Source organism: Macadamia integrifolia, chromosome 10 (assembly GCF_013358625.1).
Source record: "Macadamia integrifolia cultivar HAES 741 chromosome 10, SCU_Mint_v3, whole genome shotgun sequence".
NCBI classification, from domain to species: Eukaryota; Viridiplantae; Streptophyta; class Magnoliopsida; order Proteales; family Proteaceae; genus Macadamia; species Macadamia integrifolia.
Window position 1 is genome coordinate 33242119 of NC_056566.1, and position 13031 is coordinate 33255149.

Genomic DNA, 13031 nt, shown 5'->3' on the forward strand with positions numbered 1-13031 from the left:
CAAATGGTTTGCCAGGAGCTTGCAGGGACATGCTTGTTCGTGCCATTGGACCAGTAAAAGTTCCTACAAATATTATCCAGAGACTTATGAATGGAACTAGGGAGTTTGAAACATGACGTCGTGTATAGGGGCATTGCCGAGAGAGTGGATTGTATGAGAACCAACTTTCCAATCGGGATGAGAAACTGGGTTTTCCAATGTTAAAGCTTTCCTGAGACTCGTTTCACAAGATCGGCACAATGGGATTTTGACAGCTTGCCACCAATATATAGAATTCCCAAGTACTTGTCAAGTTGAGCAGTATGAGCGGTTTGAAAGAATTCCCTAAGTTGTCTTTTTACCTCTGATTGCACGTTTGGGTTGAATTGTGCTCTAGACTTGGCAATGTTAATGGACTGACCTGAGAATTTGTAATAAGAATCTAAGACCTTGTTGAGTGCTCCTGCCTCTTGCATGGATGCCTTCCCAAAGAGGATGAGGTCGTCGGCGAAGGCCATGTGAGACAATTGAACTCCCCCATGACACAATTGAATTCCATGGATCTTTTTTTCTTCCATAGCAATAGCCAACTTGGTGGAAAGAACTTCCGCGCAGAACAAATAGGTATGATGAGAGTGGGTCCCCTTGATGTAAACCACGAGTAAATTGAAGAAAGGAAGTGGTGAGCCATTCAGAAGTATTCCAAGCTGGGTTTTCTCCACACAAAACATTACTCTGTTAAGCCATATCTCTTCGGAACCATAGTTCAAAAGAGTGCTTCTAAGGAACTTCCATTTCACCCTGTCATAAGCCTTATTCATATCAATTTTAATGGAGAAGTAACCATTTCTGCCCTTTTTGTTACTCTTGATCTTCTAGAGAAGCTCATTGCATATTAGAAGATTGTCTTGAATATGCCGCCCTTTGATGAAACCATTTTGATTGAAAGAATGATATAATTCAAAATCAGGCGAAGCCTATTGACAATGATTCTGGAGATAACTTTGTACGTGAAATTATAGAGGCTAATGGGACAGAACTCGGCAATGTAAGTATGGTGATCCACTTTAGGAATAAAATCAAAGAAGGTATGATTCAGACTAGGGGTGCAACAGGGCCGGGTTGGGTTGGGTTTCTTAAAACCCTAGCCCAACCCTGAATCCCCTTAACTAGGCCCAAACCCGCCCTGACCCTGACTCAGGGCCGCAAAACTTCAACCATGGCCCTACCCTTCAGGGTTCAGCCCAATCCTTACTCGCCCTGATTGGCCCTGATTTTTCAGGGTCCAACCAGGATGACTCTGACTGTGACCCTGACCCTGACCCTGATTGACTCTGACCTTAGTTTTCCATCAAGAGCTGGCCTAACCCTGCAAAATATGAAATAACTTAAAAATAAAAAATATTCATAATAAAGAGGAGATAAAAAAATACAAAGTTACAAATTTCTTGGTAAAAAAAGCAAGAGATCTTTTTTTTTGGTAAAAAAAGCAAGAGAGATCAGTGAGAAGATATATTAGGAGTTTTGAGGTGTCAATGACTCAATGTCAAACAATATATAAAATTAGGTTAAATTCAGAGTTAACATCAGGGTCACAACCAAGGTCAACATCAGGGGCCAAAATCAGGGTCGGGCCAAAAGTCAAGGTAAAAAATCAGGGTCGGGTTCAGGACGGGCAGGGCTGGCCAAAGACATCGACCCTTGCCCACCCTAACCCTCACTCAAGGTCAGAAATTTTAGGGTCAGGCCGGCCTTCATGGCCAAAATTTTTGGGTCGGTACTTGTTCGGGATCAGGGCTGGTTTGGGCCGTCAAGGCCAAACTTGCACCCCTAATTCAGACTCAAAAAAGTGCTTCACACACGAAATTACCTCATTGCCTACCACTGACCAGGTCTTGTGGTAGAATAAACCTGGGAATCTGTTGGACCCTGAAGACTTGTCGGAAGGCATTGACAACCCTGTGGAGATAATTTCTCCATCTGTGACTCTTCTATTAAGTCTTTGGTTGTCTTCTGAGTTCACTCTTCTACGAATAGGGAGAAAATAGTCCTCCTCCAAAGTTGGGTTCTGGGAAGTGAAGAGGTCGTTGTAGAAGTTAATGATAGCGCTTCCTATTTCCCTGTCACCGGTCAGGGTAAGTCCCTGGTTATTCAGGCTTCTGATAGCATTTCTACATCTCCTTTTCAGAGTAGTAAGATGAAAGAATCTAGTATTTCTATCTCCAAGCAGCATCTAATTCTGTCTCAATTTTTGCTGCCAAAGAAGCTCTTCTTAATGAGCAAGCTTCTTGAGAAGAGCCAGGAGAGAATTTTCTTCCAGAAACCAGCAATCATCTTGACAGTGAAAATGTACTTGATTCAGAGAGGAGATCCTCTTTTTTAAGTCTTCCATCTTGGAAAAAATATTACCAATGTAATATTTGTTCCAAAGCTTGCGAGAGAGAGAGAGAGAAAGAGTTGAAGGTGATCGAGTTTTTTGTAGAGTCGAAAAGAGGTGGATCCCCTAACAGTAGAATTTTACCAAGAAGAAGAAATAAGTTGCTGGTACCTAGGTCCATGGAGCCAGAAAGCTTCGAATCGAAATGGATGTTGGAGCTGGGAAGCATAGCTACGAGGGGTCCGTAAGCAAAATTTATGACCTTGGGATCAGATGTAGCTAATACTTCGGTTGTGGCTTTAGCATTGGGTATAGGCTGAGCCAATCCACATTTGAGAAGAATCTATCAAGCTTGGCTTCTATCCTGTTGTTCCCAACATGCCTATTGCACCATGTGACTAGGAATTTCCCAGAGGAATTTCATTGAGACAGACCTCGTTAGCAAACTTGTTGAAGTGAGTGAGCTGAGTAGAAGTAATTGGTCTTCCTCCCAACTTAACTTCCTCGAACAAATAGGCATTCCAATCCCTTGCTATGACCCAAGGATTATGGATGAAGGTGGCAAGATTAAGCAAGAAGTCAAACTGTTGTAGTCTAATTACTTCTATACAACTCATGTAAACAAAGGTCAAATTCCAACTTTGATTAAGATCTTGAAGATGAGCTTTGACATAAATACACCAATCAGTAACATTGATTTGGACCATGTGACTCCACATTAACAAAAGACTTCCAGCTCCATGGACTAACGGGGAGCAAAAAAATTTTGAGAAAGACAGGGACATACAAAAATGGTGTAGCCTAGAACTTGACCACTTGTTTTCTGACAAAAAGCAAACATCCGATCTATGTTTATTCACTAGATGGAGGATCTCCTGCTATGCCAAGGGTAGACTGATACCCTGACAATTTGTCGCTAAGATTTTCATGGCTACCGGGGTGGCCGTCTCTGGCCAGCCACCACTACCTCAGAGCCCATTGTAGTAGTATTCAAATCATTAGTATTAGGCTTAGCTCTCTTGGAGGATTCTGCCTCGCATTCAGTAAACAGATGCATCTCAAGAGGATCATTAATATGATGCTTCTTCAAAGATGTAGCAGAGAAGTCTTGCTGCTTGCGCATGAGGCAACCACCGAAACTGTCAATCGAAAGACCTGAGAGAGGGACAATGTGGGTTTTCCTGTGCGCCTTAGGTTCCCTATTGGCCTTGATTGAAGTGGGAAGGGCCATGCCACTGAAGGAAAACCATGAATTGGACTGACGTGGGAGGGGATACAGGCAAGTGCTCCTTGCTCAGTGGATGAGAGTTCTCTGATTAGAAAGTGAGTTCCCTAATAAGTCCTAGCAGTGTTCGGGCTTCTCACAAAAATAGGGCGAATACTGGCACCCCGGCGTACAGCGAGGGGATGAGCATGAAGGTTTATGGAGTTAGTTCTGATAAAATCCTACATCACCTTGCGAGTATTAGCTGAGGTAAGAGGTAGCTCTATACCAAGCACATAGGCCATTTGGATGATAGCTAGAAGGATTTCTGACTTTTTTTTTGTGAGGGGTAAACTGTACAAAAAAAGCGTTTGAAGCTCTCCGCTTCATCTTCGAAATAAGGTTTTCAGGTTAGTTTCATTTGTGTTTCTCCACTCAGCAATTTCAGAAACCTTTTCAAGAACCCAAAGTCATTGTATTGGGATTCATCACAATCCAAAGGCAAGAAGAACCAACGACACCAACTACGAAGATACCAGTCTTCCAGAAACATATCAATGACTAATGGGTAACTAACGACTGAGAGGAGTAAATGGTACTTACAGGGATGTGGGAGTCACAAGCGCCTCTCTTGATGACGTTGTCTTCTCCACCCAACATCTCGTAATGACCCTTCTGGAAGCCTTTCACAACACCAGCACCACAGATGGCTCCAAGGCTTTGCATCATCATGTAGAACAGTGCTCTGGTCAAGGATAGCTTCCTTGCCAGGAACAAACCGAAGGTCACAAGACTCACAACTGGGTTAATGTGTCCTCTTGCGACCAAACCATCCACCAAACGCGAATGTTTCAGGAACAAATTCACATAAACCATACTCAAAATAGCCGAGAGATGAGAGAATAAAGTATACAAAATCAAGAACAAAACAAACCCATAAAATAAATCAACCAGAACTGGCAAATTACTGAGTATAACAACAAATAAATACTAATGTAAGTAGTAAGACGGGTAAATCTTTATGTTTGAACAACATCCAACATTTATAGAATAATGTTGATCCTAATTGAGAGCAAATTATGCAAAAGAGCTTATACAACACAATAGTTCAGATTTCAGGAATGGAAATATTGCTGGGTAGTTGGATCTTGTTCCCCTTAGATGAAACATTGGGATTATTAAGTCTGAATTTTACACAGGAAGTATTGCTGTACAAACTTCTGGTGCCCTAAATTCTCAGAAATGCTCATAGCTTATGATTTATGCCCTAAACCCTCAAAAAATAAATTGAGAAGTATAGCTCCTACAATAACTCACCTTCACCGGAGAGTTCCCTTCACTTCGCCGGAATATGCAGCCTCCTCCACCTTCGCCAGACAAGGTAAGCTCCCTCCTTCTCTTTCAGTTGGGTGGGATTTATGGCGTTTTTATTTTATAAGAGTAAAGGATGGGTACAATAGTAATTTTAAGTTGGGATTTATATGATTAGAAACAATTAGATCTTTTCATCTTCAAAACTGACACCGACACCAGTCTCATGGTGTTAGGTTTGGTAGATTTAAATGTAATAAACGAAACTCAAGGGAGGAGAGCATAATAATCGACTTTGAAAATTATGGGAATTGAGAGTGCTGGTTTACTTTTGCACCAAATCATGACTTAGTACAAGAGCGAAGCAATTCCAACTATGAGTTTTTTCCCCCTTGTAAACATTTCAAATATGATTTGAAAACATAGTTTTGTTGCAGGACTTTGAAAATAAGCATAATAATGATAAAAGAAATAAAATAATGGCTCTTATTGGCAGCATCTATAGCACTGACTAGTGGGCATAAGATATTAACACTAGAATGTTAAATAGGCTGTGCTCTTGCATGAAATGTTAAATTGTTATTATAAGATTAGATTACATGGGAAAAAAAAAAGAGGAGGGGGAAAAGGGAGAAGCAGAGCAACTGCCAGAGTAGCCCTGTTTCACAGCAAGGCTGTTATGGTTCAGGGTGATAGGATATGTGATGACAGCAGGGCAACTGATGTGGCTGCTGATGTGGCAGGCATCAAACCAGCCGGGATTCCATTACGGAGGAGTAATAGACAGAGCACGAAACCTGTGACCCTAAGGGATTACATATGAGACAAGTAGGACGTTGGGATAGGATCCGATTGTATCAGAGTTTGTTATAACAGATTGTAAATAGGATCCATATAAGGATAGAAGGAAATGAATGAAGGGGAGGCAGAAAATTATTCCCCTCTATTCTTCTAGGAGGTCACTACCCTCTAAGTAGTGGAGTGTTAACAGAATCGTATCATTTGGTGCTTTCATTGAGTTACTGCTCTATTCCTGCAACCGCCATGGCCGATGGTACTCACTTCCGTCAAATCGACGACGCCATTAAAACCCTTCGTGAAAACTTCGAGGGTCATGGTGATCACCTAGACTCCTTTCAATCCACGCTAGCTTCCCAACAGCAAGCCATCTCTGAACAGGTTTTACGCCTTACTTCCATGGATGGTTGCCTCGAGCAAGCGTTGCGTCTCACTTCACCTTCCTCCCCTGAAACGTTCCTTGGCCAGACTTCTACTCCTATGGTACCATCTCTACCACCCTCCCCACCGCCAATCCAGCCACACACCGTTCGTCTTGATTTCCCTCGATTCGAAGGTGCTGACCCCATCGGTTGGATCTTCAAAGCTGAACGACTCTTTGATTACCATGGTACCGCCGACAATCAGTGGCTGTTAATCTCATCCTTCCACATGGATGGCCCTGCCTTCAATGGTTTCAGTGGATGTTCCGCACTAATCAGTTCACTACATGGTCGGCCTTCACTCGGTCCTTGGAGATACGATTTGGACCATCGGAGTTCGAAGATCCTCAGGGTACCTTGGCCAAACTTATGCAGACAGCTTCAGTTGCAGATTATCAGACCCGTTTTGAAGCTCTAGCTAACCGCACTACCAACATTTCTCAATCCTTTTTACTCAGTTATTTCGTCTTTGGTTTGCGCCCTGAGATTCGTAACGAAGTCATGGCTTTCCGGCCCTGTTCTATGTCTCAGGCAGTGGGTTTTGCAAAACTATATGAGTCTAAACTCAATGAAGCACTCCGACTCCAGTGTCATCCTACGGTCCCACATGGGCCCCTCCTTCCTGCACCACCACCTATTCCCACCGTGGCAAGTCCATCCTGCACCACCACGTATCCCTATCCCCTATTGAAATGCAACAGAGGCGAGAGAAAAGCCTCTGTTATAATTGCAAGGAGCGTTTCTCACCGGGGCACCGTTGCAAGATGTGACAGTTGTTCCTCTTGGAATACGATGATGAGATGGAACCGAAGGTTGCCGCAATTGAGGACTCTATGGTAGAACCATAGGAACAGCCATCGACCGACCTTTCATTAGAATCGGGACTCTCCTACCATGCGATGCACGGTCAATCGTCGCCAACGACCCTGCGTTTCACAAGGTATGTTGCAGGTACCCCCATTCAGGTACTACCACACAATCCATGCCTGTCTCCCTTATCGTGGCTGATATTGATGCAGTTCCTACTCCAGTTGTTGTTTTAAATTTCAGACGTCTCAAGCAGCAGGGTCAAGTGGTCACCCAAGCATTGATACAATGGCAAGGTTGTTCACTAGAGGAGACCTCATGGGAGGATGTAACCACACTTCGTCATTTATATCCCCACTTGAACCTTGAGGACAAGGTTCCTTCTGAAGCAGGCGGCAATGTTATGGTTCAAGGTGATAGGATATGTGATGACAGCAGGGCAACTGATGTGGCAGGCATCAAACCAGCTGGGATTCCATTACGGAGGAGTAATAGACAGAGCACGAAACCGGTGACCCTAAGGGATTACATATGAGACAAGTAGGAGGTTGGGATAGGATCCGATTGTATCAGAGTTTGTTATAACAGATTGTAAACAGGATCTATATAAGGATAGAAGGAAATGAATGAAGGGAAGGCAGAAAATTATTCCCCTCTCTATTCTTCTAGGTCACTACCCTCTAAGTAGTGGAGTGTTAACAGAATCGCATCAAAGGCAGAGTTCAGAAGGTCCGTGCTCTAATCTTTGTAATCTGCTACTAAAGAAAAAACTGCAATTTCAAAACAGCTCCTCAACTTCTGTGCTGACATGCACTCCAATCATATTAAAAACTCACAAACTTAAACCCAAGGGGTAGCTCTTCAGCTTGAAATTCAACAATGCAAACTACATGGAATGGGCATATTCCAGCCAAATCCGATCAAATTCCAGAGAGAGATGGTGACTGCTTCCTATTGTCATCATTGCCATTGTTGCAAACGAATAAGACGGTGATGATTCCGATGCATTATCTTTCTAAGACATTGAGTCTACCTTTTCTTTTTTCTTGTACATGACCTCTTGTACAGTTTTTATTTTAGGCATTCAAACTGTCATAAAGATTGAAGTCCTAGCGATTATACCAAACTGTTCTTCCAGTAAAGTGGTGTAATTAGAGCCTTCTTCCTCTGTTCCAATCTTAAAAGTGACAAAATGGAGTGTCTACGCTAACTTTTCCTTAAACCATGCATCAAAGGTCATCACTGCACTTAGATGGGAGGCAAGGTACAATGAATGACATTTCGGGCATCCAACAAACAGGAAAAGTGAGTAATCATGGATGTTTCCTTCACTATGGGTGAAGGGAAACTTTCTTCTAACAGGAATGGGGAAAGGTTCTTTAAAAAGGTATCTTTAACATTCTTAATTGCAGTATGAAGTTGGTTGTGGAAGTGGGGCTGGACATTGATTAGCAAGCATCAATTCTCATGACCTTTTCTGGTCATCAACTCTCTTAACCACATGCATGATATATGATGGTGCTGTTACATCAAATGTTTGACGTAATGCATCGATTCTATGTGCGGTATCTCATATACTTGTATATGCTATTAATCAACAATAACATCATGGGAACAGAATCGCACAAGAAACATCAGCCTGGCGTTTTATAAGCAAAGAAAGATTCTGAATCCACACTCACATGGTAGTCTAAGTTGAACACACTATAAGAAAGGCAAGCAAAACAAAAACCAAGGCTGTTTAACAGAAAATTTTAGTCCCAAGTTGGCATCGAGTCAGCCTGATAATCAGCTATCCATGGGCAGCTCCCCACAGTTAACAATCCTGCAAGGTAACCGCGGGGCATCTGATTTACTAGTTTCTTGGGATTCAAGCTTCCGCATGACTTCCATTCCCTCAATGACATGCCCGAAAACAACATGACGTTTATCCAACCATGGAGTCTACAAAATGCAAATCAACAAGATCAACATATTTTCATTACAACAGGAACTAGATGAATCGTTGTTCTAGCATATAAACTACAAAATTAATTATTTATTTCCTAATTCTGAATGTTCTGAACCAAATAATGAGGTGGGTGGTGGAGGTAGGGCTGGTTGGCTGATGAAACATTAAATCTGACGATCAAATATATGGTGCTTTACACAGGTAGAAGTGAATGGAACTATTTTTTTTTTTTTTTTTTGGTTTACTACCTATGGGTATCGAAGGCCTGACTAGTCCCGCGGCCCATACTGACCCCACAACTGCATGGACCGGGTCATACTGGGGTTGAATGAGAACCATTCAACTTTCACTGAAAGCAGTGAAGAGCACTAAACACCCCTGTGTGAGTGGCCCCAAGGAGGTTAGAGGAGTCGAACTGAAAAGCACACGCTTCATGAGTCGAAGGTCCCTTTCCAACTCGGCTACCCCCTTGGGGTTTGAAGTGAATGAAACCAGAATTAGTGAGTCAACATGCGATCATAATGCAGAATAACCCCACGAGATTGTATCCATAAAACTCTCAGAATCCCTCTTTCAGGATTATTTGCTATATCCTTACTACCCAAACTCAGTAATAGATCAAGTGGCCACACCCATCCAAAGGTTCTTTTGGTATATAAAATCTTCAAGGTGGCAACTTCCCTGCACACATACTGCAACACTGTTTATTTGACTATTTTGCAACTGTCTCAGAGGCTCGGACTCTCAGAAACTTGGTTTTTTTCCAAGTCAACCATACCATTGTAAACAGTCCTTGGATGTCCCAGAGAGTTGACACTACAAGCTTGAAAATCAATGTAATCACAATTCACAACAGCCACACTTCCATCAAGAGCAGGTTATAAAATTCCCAGACTAGTGCAGGCAGGAGAGAAACTAATACTAAATCACAAGAACAATATTAACAACCAATAGGAAATGGCAGTTCATTTTGGGGAAATGAGAAAGCCGCGCTACCTTAACTGTGCAAATGAAAAATTGGCTCCCATTGGTATTCGGACCTGCATTAGCCATGCTCAACACTCCAGGTCCGATGTGATTCACTGCAAAATGGCACAAAGATTAACAGAATAGGTAGCTTAGATACTACAGGAACCAGACAACAGACAAATGACAAATGGCTTGGAAGACCTTTTCAACTAAGTTGTCATTCTGTAAACGAAAAAATTACGAGACAGGAGGCACAAGTTCACAATGCATAGTATAAGCACTAAGCATACTCTACACTGTGAGCAAGGCTCGAGAATTCTAGCCAAAGAAGTTTCCCACATGTCATGACTATGAAGAGGCATGTGTTCCTAACTGAACTGCTTCATATCACGATTCAGTACTTACAGGTGAAGCTCTCATCTTCAAAACGAGGGCCATAGATACTGATTCCTCCAGTACCCTGTACCCAATCAAAACCAGACCTTATTCAGGAAACTGCTGTTATTCAAGATACAGTGAGACTTCTTCCCTATATAGTGTAGAAAGACATTATGCAATCGGGAGTGAAGAACAAAGCAACTTTACCTTCTAAAGTCTTTAAGAACCTTGATTTTTTTTTTAAAGTATTTAGATGAGTCATAAGTTGATCCAAAAATCTTTAATGATCGTTTTCCCCCTTGGAGATGTGATTGAAGTTAGGAGCCTTGTACAGCTAGACTATATATGGATGTGATCCCTACATTTATGGTGAAGAAAGTGATGGAATAAAATTGTATAGTATTTGAGATGTGCTCACATAATTCTCTCCCTTAGTCCCCTTTATCTTTTCTCTTTCTTCTTCTTCTTTCTCAAGGTTACTGTTAACAGGTACTTCTCAGTCCCAAGCAGTTTTTTATTTCTTAATATTTTCTTGTTCTCTTATAATTTGTAACCCCAAACCAATCCGAACCTTTCCCTATAGTTTAGCGTTAGAAATTTAGAAGCCTAGCCTGTCCTCAATAAGACAATCTAAGACTCACATCTCCTTCAGTAAAGTCACCTCCCTGGATCATGAAATCTTTAATAATACGATGAAATGAGCAACCCTTATAGCCATAACCTCTCTCTCCTGCAAGTCAACATGCTGCAAATTAGTCCAGTATCATGTAGCTACCATAGAAGTTAGAGAAAAATGCTTCCATCTAAGGAAGAAAAAAAAAAGCCTTCGGAATTTGCAGGAGCATAGAAAAAAAGCTTGCCTGTACATAGGGCACGGAAATTCTCAACAGTTTTTGGAACTACTTCCCCAAATAGGCCCATTACAATTCTACCCACAGGCTCACCTCCAATTTCTACATCAAAGAAGCACTTTGTTGTTACTTTTGCTTGCAGCTCTACTCCCTATAATGGCATGGTAAGAGTCAAATTAAACCAAAATAGAATTTAACTTCATTCAACCAAAAATTGAAGAGAACGAGAAATGGACTAACATGCATTAGGACAATCACATTGCAAAGGAATATCAATTATAATATCCATTAATTCCAAATTTAGCAGTCAAAATTCACATTCCTACAAGACTGCAGAGATTGACAAAGGATGCTTGAAGCACAAAGAGCTCCTTCGAAATATTTGTTTAATAAAATTTTATCGAAGTTCCTCCTGAAGGAAATAATAAAGTTCACAAGGCGGAAATTTCATGATGTTGGGATCTCACAAAAATATTCCAAGCTCTTAGGAATCTTAGAAGACAATCTGAGGAATCTCAGAAGACAATTCACACGGAGTGTTTACAATAAGAGATTCCTTTGCACAGGTGAGGCTGGTTCAACATCTAGGATATCAGAAGGCAAAGTAGTGAAGAGCCAGTGCCTGTATGAATCTGTTTTGAGTTGAAGATATGATTCCACCGCATAAAGGATCTTGCAGCCTCAGAAGATAAACAAGCTCTATGGCTCCAGCAGGATTTTGAACTAATTGTGGTGGAGGGCCAGTAGGGATTCTAGGGAAAGGGAAAGAATCCCAAGATGGATTCAGAGTTGTAGGGAGAGAGAGGGGAAATTGCATGAAGAAAGGGGGAGGGGGAAGGAGAATCGCACAAACACTCTTTGGCCACATAGCGTGCTCACAAACAGCTCACTATTCCATTCTTCAAATCTATGTTCTCCATCGGTTCTGAAATAGGAACTACCCTGAACAGGGAAACAAATTGCAAACTGACTCTATTTCCTACTCTAAATCCTACATATCCTACCATTTTGGAAATAAAAGACTTCAAATAAATAATCACATAATATTCCTAAATAAATAAAACTTCCTTAAACCATACTAGACCAAAGACTTAAATATGGATCCGGTTCATCTCTATCTAGATAACCAAATGAGTTTGAATCGGTCCACAGGTTTGCACCTGCATCAATTCACTCGATATTGAGAAAAACTCATGGACGAGTTTTAGAAACGAGAAAATCAACACCAATCGATCGGCATCTATACTTGCTTGTACGAAGTCAGCATTAAAAACAAAATCGAATGGGATGAAACCCACAACGAGTTCACTGTTGAAGTAATTGGAAAAATAAAATCAGTCGGTTCACTCAAGAGATCAGCCAATATAAATATTTCCACAAGTTGATCTCCAATGAGGTGACGAGCATTGACACGATCTCGTCTTCTATCATTGGTGGTTTGTCTTCTGGCTCGTCCATCTGTTGCTCAATGACTGAGATCAATTTGTTGAAGGAAAATGCTACTTGGTCCTTGAGGGTCCATGCATTGTCGCGGAGTCTCACGACAATGTTGTTGAGTCTCATCAAGCTTCTCTTGTAATAATTGCATTTGTTGACGGATCTCCAGTATGAGAGTCAGATCCATCGGCCAGGTTTGTATTCGGAATCATGATAGAGGGGATTCTTCTCCTTCCTGGAGATGGAAACTAGCAGAGAGGGGCTTCTTGGAGTGGGAAGGCTGCGTGACTTCAACTTTGATTGCAAGGAGGCGGTGATTGCGACGGAAGGTGTTGATATGGGGAAGAAAACTCGTAGTTGGTGGACTTTCGAACTCAGATATGTATTCTCCTTTTGGTTCTCTGCTTTTTGCTCTCTTCTCTCCTTTTTTTTTTCTTTCTTTGGTTGCTGCTGATGGAACCCTTTTGAAAGGGGTGGAGGGTGGTCAAAAAAATTCTTTTTTTTTTGGGGAATGAAATAGGGGAGTGGAGGGTTGTTCTGTGGGAAA

The 13031-nt window shown here is 41.7% G+C and overlaps 2 protein-coding genes across 2 annotated transcripts in view; one reads left to right on the plus strand and one right to left on the minus strand.

Annotated features, from left to right (window-relative positions):
* Positions 1-8520: 8520 nt before the first annotated feature.
* LOC122090767 (peptidyl-prolyl cis-trans isomerase CYP20-3, chloroplastic-like) lies at positions 8521-11222 on the minus strand. Its single transcript, XM_042660480.1, has 5 exons — positions 11057-11222; positions 10838-10926; positions 10224-10278; positions 9846-9931; positions 8521-8842 (listed from the first exon to the last, which is right to left on the minus strand). Exons 1-5 carry the CDS (start codon positions 11115-11117, stop codon positions 8687-8689), a joined length of 447 nt encoding a protein of 148 aa, XP_042516414.1. The 5' UTR covers positions 11118-11222; the 3' UTR covers positions 8521-8686.
* A 1503-nt stretch (positions 11223-12725) lies between these two features.
* The window catches only part of LOC122092403 (kinesin-like protein KIN-14S), a 3413-nt gene continuing 3107 nt past the window's right edge, over positions 12726-13031 (plus strand). The window contains exon 1 of the mRNA XM_042662712.1: positions 12726-12844. Coding sequence (XP_042518646.1) covers positions 12726-12844 — 119 coding nt within the window. The remainder of the gene's footprint in view (positions 12845-13031) is intronic.

Coding starts and splice junctions, on each gene's coding strand:
- LOC122090767 (XM_042660480.1), bottom strand. CDS start 11,117: ATGGGCCTATTTGGGGAAGTAGTTCCAAAAACTGTTGAGAATTTCCGT. Junction 10,279..10,837: donor GTGACTTTACTGAAGGAGAT/GTGAGTCTTAGA, acceptor GATTGGGTACAG/GGTACTGGAGGAATCAGTAT. Junction 9,932..10,223: donor TGAAGATGAGAGCTTCACCT/GTAAGTACTGAA, acceptor GCCATTTTGCAG/TGAATCACATCGGACCTGGA.